Source organism: Staurois parvus, unplaced genomic scaffold, assembly GCF_062004578.1.
Source record: "Staurois parvus isolate SC_StPar_1 unplaced genomic scaffold, SC_StPar_1.0 ptg001111l, whole genome shotgun sequence".
NCBI lineage: Eukaryota > Metazoa > Chordata > Amphibia > Anura > Ranidae > Staurois > Staurois parvus.
The window spans coordinates 330,329-349,018 of NW_028318907.1; the positions used below are offsets into that span (position 1 = coordinate 330,329).

Here is an 18,690-nt window from a genome sequence, read left to right on the forward strand (position 1 = left end):
TGTACTCCACCAGCTTTGCACTCTCAAGGCCAGTGAGGGGCAATGCACATTTGTGAAGCACACCTCTGCATTGCAGCAGAGAGTCATAAATGTAACATTAAATGGGAAAACAACAGCAGTGAGCGCTAATCCTGATAGCGGCTGAACACTCTAAGCAACCAATCAAACTTAAAAGCAATAACATAAAAAAAGTGCAGCGCTGAAATAATGACAATATGACAGAAAAATAGTCCACTAAAAGTCTTAGTTAGATGAACGTATCCAGTATCAGATGTGAATTCAGAATTGGTGATCCGTGTGGAAATGGCTGGAAAACGCACTCACCAGAAGTAAGACACATAAACGCAGTGTGCATTAATGCTCGTGGATCATCAATCCAAAGGGAAGTAAAGCTGGTCCGATTACAGGAGTGGTGGATCCCTCCTCCGTAGATGCAGCAACAGGTCTTCCTTCTCACGATTAGATGTGGAATTCCAAGACCCAGATTCTGCAAGCAAAAGCTCCTCAAGGGAGTTTAGGGAAGGACACCCATAGTGAAGTAGGTCATAAAAGGCAGCTTTATTCAAAACAATGATATCCGATTCAAAGCAGGCAGGTATCATACAGATGTGTCAGCAAGACAACTAACCCTGGTACTTTGAATAGTGGCCGCCGGGCCTCCACGTGGCTCCGGCGGCGTAGCGTCTCGACGTCCAGGCTCCTCCTTACGCGTTACGTGCGCACGCACATCTTCAGAGGTATGGAACCATTGACGTGTTGACGCGAATGGGCGCATATGTATAGGCATAATGACGCATGCGCAGTAGCGTGTGCGCCAATGCGCAAAACCCAAGGCGCATGCGCGTGGCTCCGTCTTCCATTTTAATGGAGCTCGAAGACACAGGGTGGAAGGGCGGAAATGCCCTATAATTGACAAGTGAATGTCAAATGAAGTAAAGTTCAACAATGGTGTAAATTACACCCATATAAAAACAATCCGGTGTGGGTCTATGTAAAATATATGTAAAAAAGCGCGATAGCGCCAATATGTTGAACTTATTTCCAATTAGATAGTATCTCAGTAAATATATCCATGCGTCATTATAACTATGCAACATAAACTTGATAAACATTCAATAAAGACATAATATGCATAAAAGTTAAGTAAAAAATTCCCAAAGGATAAAACAATATGAGGATAAGAAGGCTGCAGAACTAAAACTGTATCAACCCAATAAATAATACGCATCAATGAGAGATCAAGAAAGGTGCTAAGGTAGAAGCGCATGTGAAAAAGGTCAAATCATGCGTCCATAACCATGCGTCTAAAACATGGAAAAATTGGGGAGAAATTACATCATCCATTGGCAATAAAGCAGTTAAGGTCTAGATCTATATTGAGCCCCGCTGGGTGGGAAGTACCCAATTCAAAAATATGTTTAGTCTCCAGCTGGGAAACTGCTCTCACTTTATGTGTACCTCTCCAGTGTGGGGTGACTAAGTCGATCCCCACAAACTTGAGTGATGTGGGATCTCTATGATGAAAACGTCTGTAATGTAGAGATAGAGAATGGTCTTTGTAACCTTTTCTGATATTGGCAATGTGTTCCCTAAGGCGATCTCTAAGCCTCCTGGTGGTCCGGCCAATATATTGTTTGGAGCACGGGCATTCAAGTAGGTATACTACAAATTTGTAGTATACCTACTTGAATGCCCGTGCTCCAAACAATATATTGGCCGGACCACCAGGAGGCTTAGAGATCGCCTTAGGGAACACATTGCCAATATCAGAAAAGGTTACAAAGACCATTCTCTATCTCTACATTACAGACGTTTTCATCATAGAGATCCCACATCACTCAAGTTTGTGGGGATCGACTTAGTCACCCCACACTGGAGAGGTACACATAAAGTGAGAGCAGTTTCCCAGCTGGAGACTAAACATATTTTTGAATTGGGTACTTCCCACCCAGCGGGGCTCAATATAGATCTAGACCTTAACTGCTTTATTGCCAATGGATGATGTAATTTCTCCCCAATTTTTCCATGTTTTAGACGCATGGTTATGGACGCATGATTTGACCTTTTTCACATGCGCTTCTACCTTAGCACCTTTCTTGATCTCTCATTGATGCGTATTATTTATTGGGTTGATACAGTTTTAGTTCTGCAGCCTTCTTATCCTCATATTGTTTTATCCTTTGGGAATTTTTTACTTAACTTTTATGCATATTATGTCTTTATTGAATGTTTATCAAGTTTATGTTGCATAGTTATAATGACGCATGGATATATTTACTGAGATACTATCTAATTGGAAATAAGTTCAACATATTGGCGCTATCGCGCTTTTTTACATATATTTTACATAGACCCACACCGGATTGTTTTTATATGGGTGTAATTTACACCATTGTTGAACTTTACTTCATTTGACATTCACTTGTCAATTATAGGGCATTTCCGCCCTTCCACCCTGTGTCTTCGAGCTCCATTAAAATGGAAGACGGAGCCACGCGCATGCGCCTTGGGTTTTGCGCATTGGCGCACACGCTACTGCGCATGCGTCATTATGCCTATACATATGCGCCCATTCGCGTCAACACGTCAATGGTTCCATACCTCTGAAGATGTGCGTGCGCACGTAACGCGTAAGGAGGAGCCTGGACGTCGAGACGCTACGCCGCCGGAGCCACGTGGAGGCCCGGCGGCCACTATTCAAAGTACCAGGGTTAGTTGTCTTGCTGACACATCTGTATGATACCTGCCTGCTTTGAATCGGATATCATTGTTTTGAATAAAGCTGCCTTTTATGACCTACTTCACTATGGGTGTCCTTCCCTAAACTCCCTTGAGGAGCTTTTGCTTGCAGAATCTGGGTCTTGGAATTCCACATCTAATCGTGAGAAGGAAGACCTGTTGCTGCATCTACGGAGGAGGGATCCACCACTCCTGTAATCGGACCAGCTTTACTTCCCTTTGGATTGATGATCCACGAGCATTAATGCACACTGCGTTTATGTGTCTTACTTCTGGTGAGTGCGTTTTCCAGCCATTTCCACACGGATCACCAATTCTGAATTCACATCTGATACTGGATACGTTCATCTAACTAAGACTTTTAGTGGACTATTTTTCTGTCATATTGTCATTATTTCAGCGCTGCACTTTTTTTATGTTATAAATGTAACATTGACAGACCATGCAACCAGGCTTTCCTCCAGGTATTCTTTTCCCACTCCACCATTCATTTATTGGACTCCACAGGCTTTGTACTCTCAAAGCCAGTGAAGGGCAAGGCACACCACTATGCTTTATGAAAGTGTGACTTTTTTTGGGGGGGGTTGTTGTTTTTAAGCTGTACTGCTTAAAAGTATGTGCATATCTGGTATCCCGACACTTCAAATATGTTTTTGTTTTTTCATGCCAGTGAACAACATTATCCACTTGCTATATTTTTCGGTGTGGCTTCCGTGAGACTTAAGGCCCAACTGAAGCTATGTCTGCTCTCATTGTTATGTAGTCAGACTGCATAACAAGTGTGTCTGCCATGTCACCTGCACAGTGCTCCAATCAACAATGGTCCCTATTACTGGGTGATCCCCTTTAAGGTCTATTGTTACCTATAAGACAGTCGAATAGTAGACAGTACACCGATCATGTCATTTTATAATTGCTCCACAGAATTTGTAGCCTTTCATTTCACTGTGGCTTACCAGGGTGTACCATCAGAGCTTCAGAGGACAAAGGCGATTCATAGAAAAAGGCAAGGATGATCACAACATTACCAGACATTTCTTGGAAATGTATGGCAGCTCTACTTTGGGTCCTATAGTATGGATCATAGACGTCATACCAAGCAGTCTCCTGCCTGAAGAATGTTTTTGCAAAAGGGAGACGTTCTGGATTTACAAGCTTGATGCAATATCTCCAAAAGGTCTCTGTGAGAGTTTTGAGCTGAACACAGTATTGTGAAAAAATGTTCTCTCACTTATTTTATTGTGATAATTTTTTGCCGCATTAGTGATATGGCCAATTCTCCAGGTTTTCCTGCTATTTAGAGTTTAAATCTCCTCCTGTAGTGGTGGTTCCCAGGCTTAAGAAAGGGTCTTGATGACTGGAAACACGTTGTTGTTGTTTCCCGTTACCGCTGACAGCTCTCCCTGTTTTTGTACTGTGCCCCTGTCCTGCAGCTTCCTAGCTCTGCCTCTGAGTGCTGCATACTGTATGTTGCTATTGATGGCTGCACACTTACATGGGTTCAAGGCTGGGCAGCTGAGCTGATCTGTATCCTGGACCTTTCCTAATTCACCTGTCTCCATGTATGTGACATCTGGTTCTTATTCCCGTTAATCATGGTGCTGGTTATCCTGGTCTTTGATGAGAATGGATTATTTTAACCAAAAAAAGTGATATTCTGGCTGCCATTTTTTTGCTCTCTTCTCCTTATGTCCACTCTGATCCACAATGCTCATGTCTCCCTGAGCAGCGCCTATTGGAGCAGAACTACCATGAGTAGTCTACTGTGCAATAAGGCACTAAGCACCATAGCTGAATTATTCCACATAAAATCCTTCCATTCCAACCTGTTGATGTGGTCTTCCCTTTCTGAGGTGCAGGCTGAGCTGTTGTACAGAAGTTTCCAATGACCAGTCGGAAATGTGCAATATTAAGTGATGCGATGAGCCATAACGTCAAATACTAATTATCTGCCAATTGCTTTTTTTTTCCGCAGAGAAATATGCGATCGCAATCACAAGATATTGTACTTTACATGACTCTTGGGCTGGTCTATACAGGTAAAATTTGAATGCAAAATAACATGGTGTCAATGCAAATTCCTGGGCAAGTTCAAACACCAACCAAAGCTGTAAAACATCCAGCAAAGGAACAACAATACAGCTAAATACAGTACACAGTCCTTGTACATATGTGTGATATTTCATACCTTGGTCATGATTATCTGCAGACTTCTCAAGGTCTTTGTTTGTGAGCGGTTTTAAACATCCTGTAAAGAGAGAAAAAAAAAACCCATTACTTTTCATACATCTACTCTTAGGACAGCAATATATCAATGTACAATATAGGAGCAGCAGCAAATAAGGTGCACAGCTACACTGTATGGCCAAATGTTTGTAGACTCCAAATGGGTTCTGGTGCTTTTGGTGAAGTGGTCAATGCTGATACATACAAAGACATTTTAGACAATTGTGCACTTCCAACCTTGTGGTAACACTTTGGGGAAAGTTCTTTTCCATTGCAGTATGACTGTCCCCCTGTGTACAAAGCCAGCTCCATAAAGACATAGTTTGACCAGCTTGATGCGGAGGAACTTAAGTGTCCTTCTGAGAGCCCTGACCTCAACCCTACTGAACAACTTTGGGATGAATTGGAATGGGTGTACATTCCCAAAGGTGGACCCCAATATCTTATTGAGTGTCGTACCAGAAGAGTAGAGGATGTTAGAGGCACAAAGAAGGGTCAACTCCACGTTAATGGCCATGGCTTTGGAATGGGATCTCCAACAAACTCATGATGGTCATGGGTCCACAGTCATTTGGCCATATAGTATATCTAGAGCAGTGTTTCTCAAGCTTTTTTCAGTCAAGGCACCCTTTAAAATTATGGACAGTACCAAGGCACCCTTTAAAATTATGGACAGTCCCAAAGCACCCTTTAAATTCTGGTAGGTTAATTGGCTCCTGTCTAAATTGTCCCTAGTATGTGTATGTATGAATGTGAGTTAGGGACCTTAGATTGTACGCTCCTCGGGGGGCGGGGACTGATGTGACTGTACAATATATATGTAAAGCATTGTGTAAATTGACAGCACCATGTAAGTACCTGTAATAAAATAAATAAATTATGGACAATCTTGTGGCACCCCATTCTAAAATGGGGTGCCTCTAGACCAGCAATGGGCAAACTACGGCCCGCGGGCTGTATACGGCCCGGCAGACCTTTTAATCCGGCCCGCGGAGCTAGGCTCCCGCTAGGCTCCTCTCACAGTCCGCCCTGAAGACCGGTGTAGCATGAAAATCTGTCTCCTATGAGGATCTGTCCCCCTCGACGTATCTGCGCATGTGCCGGAGATCGTCGATCGGCTGCTAATGCCTGAAACTGGCACATGCGCAGATACGTCGAGGGGGACAGATCCTCATAGGAGACAGATTTTCATGCTACACCGGAACGGCGCGGGAACACGGCGAGAGGAACGCGCGGAGCAAAGGTAAGTGAATTGACACAGGGGGGACTTGGGGACTTAATATGGGGGATGAATTAATATGGGGAATGAATTACTATATGGGGGATGAATTACTATATGGGGGATGAATTACTATATGGGGGATGAATTACTATGGGGGATGAATTACTATAGGGGGGATGAATTACTATATGGGGGATGAATTACTATATGGGGGATGAATTACTATGGGGGATGAATTACTATAGGGGGGATGAATTACTATATGGGGGATGAATTACTATGGGGGATGAATTACTATGGGGGATGAATTACTATATGGGGGATGAATTACTATATGGGGGATGAATTACTATGGGGGATGAATTACTATATGGGGGATTAATTACTATAGGGGGGATGAATTACTATATGGGGGATGAATTACTATATGGGGGATGAATTACTATGGGGGATTAATTACTATATGGGGGATGAATTACTATATGGGGGATGAATTACTATGAGGGATGAATTACTATATGGGGGATGAATTACTATATGGGGGATTAATTACTATATGGGGGATGAATTACTATGGGGGATGAATTACTATATGGGGGATGAATTACTATATGGGGGATGAATTACTATGGGGGATGAATTACTATAGGGGGGATGAATTACTATATGGGGGATGAATTACTATATGGGGGATGAATTACTATATGGGGGATGAATTACTATGGGGGATGAATTACTCTAGGGGGATGAATTACTATATGGGGGATGAATTACTATGGGGGATGAATTACTATATGGGGGATGAATTACTATATGGGGGATGAATTACTATATGGGGGATTAATTACTATGCTTACTATGGGGGAATATTACTATATTTACTATGGATGACACATACACATCATTCATCTACTCTTGGTCTGGCCCCCGGGTCCAATATATGAACCCATTGCGGCCCTCAAGTCAAAAAGTTTGCCCACCCCTGCTCTAGACTGTCCATAATTTTAAAAGGGAACTCCAGTCTAAAATGTGAAAGACTATTCTAATAGTTTAATATAATGCAGCAACATCCGCACATGTAGGACATTGGAGGTGATTTATTCTTCCAAAGCAAATACACGTTTGCACACTGGTACTGATTAGTATTCCAATGTTTCTCCTCTCCCTCGGTTTTTCTCAATCACTGAGCTAATGTGCTGATGGAGAGGAGCAGGCGAAGGTAAAACTAGGATGCTGTGCAGGCAGCTAATATCATCCTTATCAACTGATGATGTCATTTGTTGTCAGGATGCCAACGGCTAGAAGGTTGTAATGGTGCACAATGAAAACCTGTGGCTTTGTGTAACTAGAAGGCAGGCTTGTTCCACCCGCTGGCTTGTCAACAAGTTTTGGGCAATTTTAAGACATTTTGCCAAGGCACCCCCGAAGAAACCTCAAGGCACCCCTGAAGAAACCTCAAGGCACCCCTGAAGAAACCTCAAAGCGCCCCAGGTTGCCTGGGCACCCTGGTTGAGAAAGGCTGATCTAGAGCAACCTTTCTCAAACTCTTTAACACAGAAGAACCCTTGAAATAACTTTTTGGTCTCTGGTAACCCCTGCTAATAATTACTAGATCTACAGCTCATGGTATGAGTGTGAAGGCCAGCAGGATAAATCCCCCATATATTTGAGGTCAGTAGGAAAACCCTCCCTTTATGGATAGCTAATGTTATTATTGGTGTCAGTGGTCAGTTATTTGAGAGGCAGAAGTTGCTCATTACTCAAGAAACCCCAAATAACCTCTGGAGAAACCTTAGGGTTCCACCAAACCCTGGCTGAGCATAGATGATCTACAGACTAGAAGTACAGTGAGGAGAGAAGGAGAACCTTTAAAGGACAACTAATCCATCGAGTATCGTGCAAACTGGATTTAGAAGATGTAAAGAACACCTTTGAGATAGGCCTTTCTTTTTTTTTTATTTCTTCTTTTATATTTTACACCACTAATTCTACTCTGATGCCACTGAGCTTGGAAGGCGATGCTTTTTTTATTAAAGAATATATTACCCCAACAAGGGGCGGACTGACAACTCATGGGGTCCCCGGGCAATAGGGGATCATGGGGCCCCTGTGTCCTTGCCCAAACTCAAAAAAGCCTATGAAAAAGGTACCAGGGGCATCTCATGGGGCCCCCTACTGACCCTGGGCCCTCAGGCAGTGCCCGAGTTTCCAAATGGTCAGTCTGCCCCTGAGTCCCCTACAATTCCTATTCCTGATCTGTGCCTGCTGTTCCATGTTCTTGTATGAAAAAGTCTCCAGTTCTCTTTGTATTGCTTCCTCTGTGTGACATCCCTGGTGTTCTTACAATTCCCCAGGTTCACACCTAAGCGTTTTCCGCAGCATTTTGCAGAAACGCAGTACAGTCCATTTAACATGATTTCCTATTGGACAGGTTCACATCTCCGCGTTTTCACCAGGTGCGTTTCTTGGAAAGGGTCATGGACTTTTTTAAACGCAAAATGTTGCGTTTCGGGTTCTATGGAAACACTGCAGAAAGGCATGAAGTGTGTTTTTGATGCGTTTGGCGTTTTAATCTGCCTAGTAACAAGGAAAAAACTGCAAAATGCGGCAAAAACGCATGTGCAAAACGGAACGCAAAACTCACTGCAGGAACGGATCAAACGCAAACTGCATTGGTGTGGACCTAGCCTGAGAGCACAGAGAGGTTCTCTAGCTGTGCTGGGTACTCATTGTGCTCTCCTCCAATGATCAGCCTTGTTTTGACACCCCCTCCCCCACCCCTTTGCACAGCCATTCACTGGGAAGATCAGTGTACCACTGTTTCTCCTCCCCCAGCTCTTATGCAGCTGAGAACTGAGGGTATGTGATCACATATAACAAAGGGGAAAAGGTATTTATAGTGTTTCTTTTATATATATATACATAAATGTTTTGTCTTTCATTTCTATTTTCAACTGAATAGGTCATTGGACAAGGAGACAGTTTACAATCCCTTTAATAGCAGGTCTCTGTACTGTCACATGTTCTGACTTGTCTACATCCGTGTTTGTGATTCAGGTGACATCTGCTCCCAACCAACAAAGGTAACCAGACCACACCCTACCTACACACACACACTATATAAATATAACATGAGATGAGATAATGTTTTCCACAAATATCATGTGACATACAAAGGTCACATCAGTGGCATCCCAAAGCAGGTGCGGGGGGTGCCCGCCGCACAGGGTGACACCTACCGCATGGGGTGACACCGGACCCGCTCCACAAAAAGGTAATTTGTAAAGAAAGCCGTCGATCCCCGCAGGATGGGTCCGATCCATTATGCTCAATCCGCAGATCCGATCCATCCTGCGGGGATCATCGGCTTTCTTTACAACTCACCTTTTCGTGGATTGGGTCCGGTGTCACCCCGTATAGGTTGCATGCCGACGATCCCTGCAGGATGGATCGGATCTGCGGATTGGGGAGTATAATAGATCGGAGTCCGATCCATTATGCTCAATCCGCAGATCCGATCCATTCTGCGGGGATCGTCAGAGGGGGTGTCACCAAATGTTACCACCCCGGGTGACACCAACCCTAGGGACGCCCCTGGGTCACACAAACATGTTTTCATTCTATAGGTCATTTGCTTCCATGAAAATTAAAGTAGTCGGTCTTCTCCAAATGTTCTGTGTAAATACTGGCAATAATGAGTGGAAAATGGGAAATAAAATCACGCCAAAGACAATGTTCCTGGTTCTGAGTAGAGTGGGGAAGTATCAGAACTCTTGTTAGGGGTTTCCTGATTTTTGGGATGGGTCCTTTCACACGGGGCGGACCTGTATAGTGGATCCACCTGCTCAGCGGGGGGATCCCTCCGCTGATCCCCTCTGAGCATTCGGATGACAGCTCTGTGTCCGCTCCGCTGCTGCAGATCCAACGCAGAGCTGATCGCTGTCCTCAATAGGCGGTCGGAGGAAAACAGATCACCTGTCTGCTTTCATCCGACCCAAACCGATGGAAGGAAGGGGAATTGGATCCCCATCTGTCCCTTTTTTGTGGATTGGATCAAATTGGATGTTGGTGGGTGTAAATGGACAAATGTCCGCTTACACCCACCGCTCCATAGAGGAGAATGGAGGTTCTGGTCGGGTCGGCCTGAAAAACAATGTTGGAGAGTTCCTCTCACTTCTGTCTAGAAAAAAGCCGGACAGCAGTAAATATCTGCCGGATGTTCCTAGGCTTCCCTGGGTCCTTTCACACGAGCGTTCCGTTTTTTCATCAGTTCAGTCACATTTTTCCAAGAAAAAAGGGATCAATTCACATCGGTTTTTCATCAGTTTACATCCGCTTCTCATCAGTTTACGTCCGTTTACATCCATTTATCATTCATTTACATCTGTTTTTCATTAGTTTACATCCATTCTTTTACATCCTTTATGAATGCAAAAATGGATCATATGTCCATTTACATCTGTTTCTCATCTGTTTAGATTGATTTCGCATTTGTTTACATCGATTTTGCATTTGTTTACATCGGTTTTTCATCAGTTTACATCTATTTTTCATTAATTTACATCTGTTTTTATCCATTTACAACAGTTTTTCATCCGTTTACGTCAGTTTACATCCATTTTGCATCTGTTTACATTCGTTTTTCATCGGTTTACGTCAGTTTACATTCATTTTTCATTTGTTTACATCCGTTTTCTATCGGTTGACATCCGTTTTTTATCAGTTTACACCCGTTCTTTTACATCCTTTACCAATGCAAAAATGGACCGTATGACCATTAACATCCATTTTCCATCCGTTTGCATTAGTTTTTCATCAGTTTACATCAGTTTTTTATCGGTTTCCGTCAGTTTACATCCATTATGCATCTGTTTACACCATTTTTTCATCAGTTTACTTCCATTTTTCATTCATTTACATCTGTTTTTCATTCATTTACATCAGTTTTGTATCCGTTTACATCAGTTTTTCATCAGTTTACATGCATTTTGCATCTGTTTACATTCGTTTTTCATCAGTTTACATCAGTTTACATCCATTTTTCATTTGTTTACATCCATTTTTCATCAGTTGACATCTGTTTTTGATCAGATTACATCCGTTCTTTTACATCCTTTACCAATCCAAAAATGGACCGTATGTCCAGTAACATCCGTTTTTATCCATTTACATTTGTTTTTCATCAGTTTACAGCAGTTTTTCATCAGTTCAGTTTACATCCATTTTGCATCTGTTTACATTCGTTTTTCATCAGTTTACATCCGTTTTTCATCACTTGACATCCGTTCTTTTACATCCTTTACCAATGCAAAAATGGACCGTATGTCTGTTCACATCCGTTTTTCGTCCGTTTACATCTTTTTTTATCAGTTGATTTCACTTTACATCTGTTTTTCATCTGTTTACATCCGTTTTTCATCCGTTTACATATGTTTTTTTGTCCATTACTGAGTTTTTTAAGGAAGAAAAATAGGGGTTTCTTCCGTTCAAAAAAAACCCAGATGTTAACCGATGCGGACATTAACGGATGTAAACATATGATCATCCGTTTACATCTGCTAGCCAATAGAAATAGATAAGTGTCTGTTTTTCACCCATAAACAGACAGATGAAAAACAGACAGAACGGAACACCCGTGTGAGAGGGACCAAAACAAGTTTGGGTGGATATGCACTTTAAGTACTATGAATGTCACAATATCATTAGCAGCATATTATGGATTTATGAGTAGCAGACTATAATCATGATGCTAAAATAGGAGTCAGATCAATGAGTCATGTTTGAAGCAGAATTCCCGGTTGTGTATTTATGAGAAATAAAAATATTTTTACAGTGATTCTGTTGCACAATAACAATACAGCCATTGAATTATTATGTGTTCGGTTTTAAAGGGATGAGGTGACAACCCTACTTAAGTCTACATTCACACCTTGAGCGGTTTTTCAGCAGCCCCTGAACCCTCCCTAATGTTCTCCTATGTATCCATGTACACATCATCCTTTACAGGCAGTTGAGTTTACAGTCGTTTTTTTGAACGCACCAAACTTGCGTTCAGGAGTAGATTTTACCAGTGCTTGTAAATGCGGCTAACCGCGTTTATAAGCGTTTGCGTTTAGAAGCATTTTTAACTGTTCCATGTCCAGATGCTGTCCGGAGCCTTTTTTCATCATCAGAAATGCAGGCAAAGCGTTTTCCATGTATTCAAATGGACCCGGTACTCCAGCGCAGTCATTTCCAGGTTTCTCGTGAAGGAATAAATGGTAGAACGCGCCGCATTATGCTCATGATGGGATCCATAGTGACTACAACCAGAAAAGACCGGTCATCTCCACACATACTGCTCTCTCTGCTTCTGCTCTCTCTATTCCTCTCAAAATGTCTGAAATAGTAAATTTTTTACTGTTTTTCAGTGCATTCTGGGCATTTGGGAAGGTCTCCTGAGGTTATCTTTAAAAAACGCTTCTAAATACAAACGCACATAAACGCAGCTAAACAGACGTTTTTTAACCTGCGTTTTCCAGCAGTCAGTTTCCATCATTCAAAAGTGTTTTCCAAACGTCCCGTGTACATGGAGCCTTAATCCCTGCACCTGGCCAGAGCCAGGATTGTACACCGATTTGTGCATGCAGGCTGGCCGTATATTTACAATTTTCTTGAGAATTTTGCTTGAGATTTACCAAAAACCATATAATAGGAGATCAAACTTGAACAACACTTTCAATTGTATCCAATTAGGCGGGCCCTTGCGCTACATAGTTGAAGGTAAATCTAAAGGAAATTGGGCAGAAATTGGACAGAAAATTGTATAATGTATGTATAATGTAATGTATCTCAGTGTAGATACACCCACAAAGGTTGCAAACAGGACGGTATAAAGCTTTTATTGCAGAAGAGACATTGTGGGGTTTATTTACTAAAGCTGGAGAGTCCAAAATCAGACTCCCTTCTGCATAGAAACCAATCAGCTTCCAGGTTTCATTGCCAAAGCTTCATTGAACAAGCTGAGGTTAGAAGCTGATTGGTTTCTATGCAGAAGGGAGTCTGATTTTGGACTCTCCAGCTTTAGTAAATAAACCCCTGTATGTCTCTTCTACAAAATCTTCTTGATTGGAATAAAAAAGAAAAAAAAAGGAAAACCAGCAAAAAAAAAAACTAAAAAAACCCCAAAAATACAGAAAAATGAAAAAAAAGAAAGAAATTGCGCCATTTTCAGAATTGGGCGCCCCATTGTGTACAATACATTTTCAAGTTAGTTATTTTTTAAAAGAAAGGACATTTCAACAGACGCCCACGCCTATTACAGTGAAAAGCCCCAGTATGAGGAAATGAGAACAGAAGGGGGGGCCTTAGGGTTGATGTGAGATACAACTGAAAGCATTGTGCAGTGACTGATCTCTGAACATGGCTGGGTTTTTAAAAAAAAACTTTTTTTTTGCAGATTCTGAAGAAATAGCCGTTTGATAGTCTGTGTCAGCCCGGGTTCACACTGATGCGGTCTGCAAAACGCGGTGCGATGTGCAGAATCGGATCGCATAGGTGCGAATACCCATGCGATCCGATTCTAGTTGCGGACCAAAGGGTCCTGCATCTTTTTGGTGCGGATGCTGTGCAATTAGAGCCATATATAATGTACTGCTCCAATCGCACCGCACACAAATCGCATGTGATCTGCACAGGAATGCGATGCGGTTCCTGCGCGAATCGCATGCGATGTAACGCGCCGCAAAAGTGTGAACTCGGGCTTAAAGAGCAGTATGGCACTGATTTTATAATGATCTTTCAGCTGCTGCACTTGCTAGTTTCTAATAAGAAAAGTGGCAGGGTCTGCATCCCTTTTGGACAGGATTTTCCTTTGGGAATATCGTACCAAAAATGACATTTGTGTTGCAGGGGATACCCAAAATTGTATTGTATTTTAGTGCAGACCTCTGGTAAAATCAGAGAGTCAATCACACGAGCAAGAAATGACATTTCGGGGGGGGGGGGGTCTGTATACCATCTGTGTACAGACCTCCTCCAGGCTGCCATATTGCATTTTGCAGAGAATAACAGTGCTGCAGATTGAAAAGAAAAGGTCATTTTTAATGACATTCAATGACAATATGACAGGTTTCTAATGAGGAAAGTGGCAGGGTTTGCATCCCTTTGGACAGGATTTTCCTTTGGGAATATCGTACCAAAAATGACATTTTTGTTGCAGGGGATGCCTAAAATCTGACTTGTATCTTAGTGCAGACCTCTGGTAAAATCAGAGAGTCAATCACACGAGCAAGAAATTACATTTCGGGAAGGGGGGGGGGGTTCTGTATACCCTCTGTGTACAGACCTCCTCCAGGCTGCCATATTGCATTTTGCAGAGAATAACAGCTCTGCAGATTGAAAAGAAAAAGGTCCATTTTAATGACATTCAATGACAATATGACGGGTTACAGTCCTATATGCTATATTGTATTGATTGTTTTTTCTGGGGGGGGGTTTCCCACGAAAGTGGAGTTACCCTAAAATTCTTGTGCCTAGAGTTCATCTTTAACCTCTTTGCGCCGGCGCCTCCCGGCCCGAGTTTCAGAAGCCAGTAGGCGGGGTGGATTTTTAGGGTCATGTGACCGCCGTGATTCACCGTCACATGATCGGGAAAGGTCCCAATCGAAAGGGAAGATTGGGACCTTTCCGGGAGTAGCAGACATATGTGCTGGGAGCGCGCAGCAAGGGACTTCTCAGCCAACCCACCAGATTACTCTATAATAAAGCCCCGTGTACAATGTTCTTAGAGTTTGAAGATCCTGAAGGGAATTTGCTAAAACTGGAGCAGCCGGAACATGGAGCAGTTGTACATGGCAACCAATCAGCTTCTATCTTCAGCTTGTTCAGTTGAAATTTGAAAATAAAAGCTAGAAGCTTACTGGTTGACACCCACAGCTGCCAGTCAACTACCATGGACCTGTGGAGATAAAGTGGTGACCTCTCCGTACACTTATTTTATGATTTTTTTTTCCACTGAACAAACAAGCAAAAAAAGTATAATAAAACATTTACAGCCACCGAACACAGATAACAATCAAATAAAAAATGGAATAAACAGTAAAAACACTAAATTAAAAAAAAGGATAAGACTGAACTGATAATCTAGTAAAAAAAAAGAAAATAAAGGTAGAAGCTGGAAATAATCACCAGCCTACCCAATACACCGGACTGTAATGGCACAGCAGAAGGGACAAATCGTAATTTGGTAAAACATAGTCTTTGTTACACAATAATAAACAAGATAAACCCCCTATGCATAGTGGGGGCCATAGTCCTCAATATATAATCTGAATAGCTCTGGAGGCTAGATCAACCATTTATATATTATTATTATTATTATTCAGTATTTATAAAGCGCCAATAGTTCGCTCAGCGCTGTACATTACAAAGGGGGACAGAACATGTGACAGAACAATACCAATACAATGCAAAACATGAGGGGATCGAGGGCCCTGCTCTTTCAAGCTTACAATCTAGGAGATATATATAGACATAAGATACGTGTGCTTGGGGTAGCTTCCAGAGCTGTTCAGATATATTATATATTGAGGACTATTGCCCCCACTTTGCGTAGGGAGCTTTATCTTGTTTTTATCTTTTTTTATTGTTGTGTAACAAAGACTATGTTTTACTAAATTACGATTTGTTTCTTATGCTGTGCCATTACAGTCCGGTGTATTGGGTAGGCTGGTAATTACATCCCGCTTCTACCTTTATTTTTTATATATATGCGTATATGTATATGTATGTATAAATATATATATATATGTATATTTATATGTATGTATATATATGTACATGTATGTGTATGTATATATATGTGTGTATGTATATATATGTATGTATATGTGTGTGTGTATGTATATATATGTGTGTATGTATATATATGTACAGTGGGGATCGAAAGTTTGGGCACCCCAGCTAAAAATTTGTATTAATGTGCATAAAGAAGCCAAGGAAAGATGGAAAAATCTCCAAAAGGCATCAAATTACAGATTAGACATTCTTATAATATGTCAACAAAAGTTAGATTTTATTTCCATCATTTACACTTTCAAAATAACAGAAAACATAAAACTGGCATCTGCAAAAGTTTGGGCCCCCTGCAGAGTTAATATCTTGTACTGCCCCCTTTGGCAAGTATCACAGCTTGTAAACGCTTTTTGTAGCCAGCCAAGAGTCTTTCAATTCTTGTTTGAGGTATCTTTGCCCATTCTTCCTTACAAAAGTCTTCCAGTTCTTTGAGATTTCTGGGCTGTCTGTCACGCACTGCTCCTTTAAGGTCTATCCATAGATTTTCAATTCTGTTGAGGTCAGGAGATTGTGAAGGCCATGGCAAAACCTTCAGTTTACGCCTCTTGATGTAATCCCCCGTGGATTTCGAGGTGTGTTTAGGATCATTATCCATTTGTAGAAGCCATCCTCTCTTTAACTTCAGCTTTTTCACAGATGGCATCAAGTTACCATCCAAAATTTGCTGAAATTTTATTGAATCCATTTTTCCTTCTACTCGTGAGATGTTCCCTGTGCCACTGGCTGCAACACAACCCCAAAGCATGATTGATCCAACCCCATGCTTAACAGTTGGACAGAGGTTCTTTTCATTAAATTCTGTGCCCCTTCTTCTCCAAACGCACCTTTGCTCATTCCGGCCAAAAAGTTCAATTTTAACCTCATCGGTCCACAGAACTTTTTTCCAAAATGCATCAGGCTTGTCTATATGTTCATTTGCAAAGTTCAAACAATGATTTTTGTGGTGAGGACGTAGAAGAGGTTTTCTTCTGATGACTCTTCCATGAAGACCATATTTGTACAAGTATCTCTTTATAGTGGAATAGTGTACCACAACTCCAGTGTCTGCCAGATCTTTCTGGAGGGATCGTGCAGTCAAACGTGGGGTTTGAATTGTTTTTCTCACAATCCTGCGAGCTGTTCTGTCTGATATTTTTCTTGGTCTTCCAGATCTTGCTTTAACTTCCACTGTTCCTGATGACTGCCATTTCTTAATTACATTCCGAACAGAGGATATTGACATCTGAAAACGCTTTGCTATCTTCTTATAGCCCTCTCCAGCTTTGTGAGTGTCAACTATTTTCAGTTTCAGTTTTCTAGACAACTGCTTAGAAGAACCCATGGTGCTGATTGTTGGGGCAAGGTCAGATGAGTCTGGGCATTTAAAACCTTTGAGACTGACATCACCTGGTCTTCCCAGACGATGACTGAGAACAATCCATGACACTGGCAGGTCTCAGCTTGGCAAAGGGGGCAGTGCATGCTATAAATTCTGCAGGGTGCCCAAACTTTTGCAGACGCCATTTTTTTGTTTTCTGTTATTTTGAAAGTGTAAATGATGGAAATAAAATCTAACTTTTGTTGACATATTATAAGAATGTCTAATCTGTAATTTGATGCCTTTTGGAGATTTTTCCATCTTTCCTTGGCTTCTTTATGCACATTAATACAAATTTTTAGCTGGGGTGCCCAAACTTTCGATCCCCACTGTATATGTATATATATAAAATATATATTTATTTTCAGATGAGGCACTGAAAGTCTCCTTTTTTTGCATGGTTAAAAAAACACTAAGTTTGCATTATTTTTTTTAATAACATAAAAGAAAATGTATAGCAACAGGACACAAAAAAATTATCAAATACAAAAAAAAAGGAAGACACCAATACAAAGAACACTAAAAAACTGCATTGAAAAACAAAAAGAAAAAAAATATATTGCATGCAAAATTTGTAGCAACAACATAAAGGGACTGTCTATTTTTTGGAACAAAGGTGTCCATTTATGAACCAGCGGTAATAGATCGCTGCTCAGTTCTCTGGCATTCTCGGAGAACACAGTTCTCCTGTGAATGCAGTTTATGAAGCAGTTCTCCAAACGAAGGGAGAACGGTCTCCAAACGCTGGAAAACGGCTGATTTTACTATAATCTCGCAAGATTACAGTAAAAGATCAGTTTACTAAGCAGAGGTAAATTATCTCTGCTTAGTTTGAAGTCCCTCTGATTCTCCAGCTCTGGGCTGGAGAATCTGGAGGGAGAACACAGATCTCCAGCGAAGGGCTGACATGATCTGCTGAGTGTCATAAACTGTGAATGACCAGAGAATAGCTGAGATCCGTTGAATCGCAGCTATTCTCTGTGTCATAAAAGGACACCAAAGTCCTTCTGTCTCTTCTCTCCTCATTCATCCCTCTTTTTGGCCTGATGTTTACACTGTATCAAAAAAAAAATACTATTTATCAAAAAACAAAAAAGTTTTACAGCGCCAAACCTTATATGCAATTTCCAGCTTGCTGTATTTGTAAATGTCAAAAGCCACTATAAAGGAACAATAGTGGTAAAAGAAAAGTACTTGTCAGTTTAACTGATCAATTTTGTGTGTTATTTCTGTGCCATTACAGTCTGGTGTATTGGGTAGGCTGGTAATTACATCCCGCTTCTACCTTTATTTTATATATATATATGTGTGT

At 41.4% G+C, this 18,690-nt stretch overlaps 1 protein-coding gene across 1 annotated transcript in view; it reads right to left on the reverse strand.

The window, feature by feature from the left end:
• Window positions 1–18,690, reverse strand: part of LOC149440125 (C-type lectin domain family 2 member E-like) — a 43,271-nt gene that overhangs the window by 23,409 nt on the left and 1,172 nt on the right. The window contains exon 2 of the mRNA XM_089658897.1: window positions 4,928–4,987. Coding sequence (XP_089515023.1) covers window positions 4,928–4,987 — 60 coding nt within the window. The remainder of the gene's footprint in view (window positions 1–4,927; window positions 4,988–18,690) is intronic.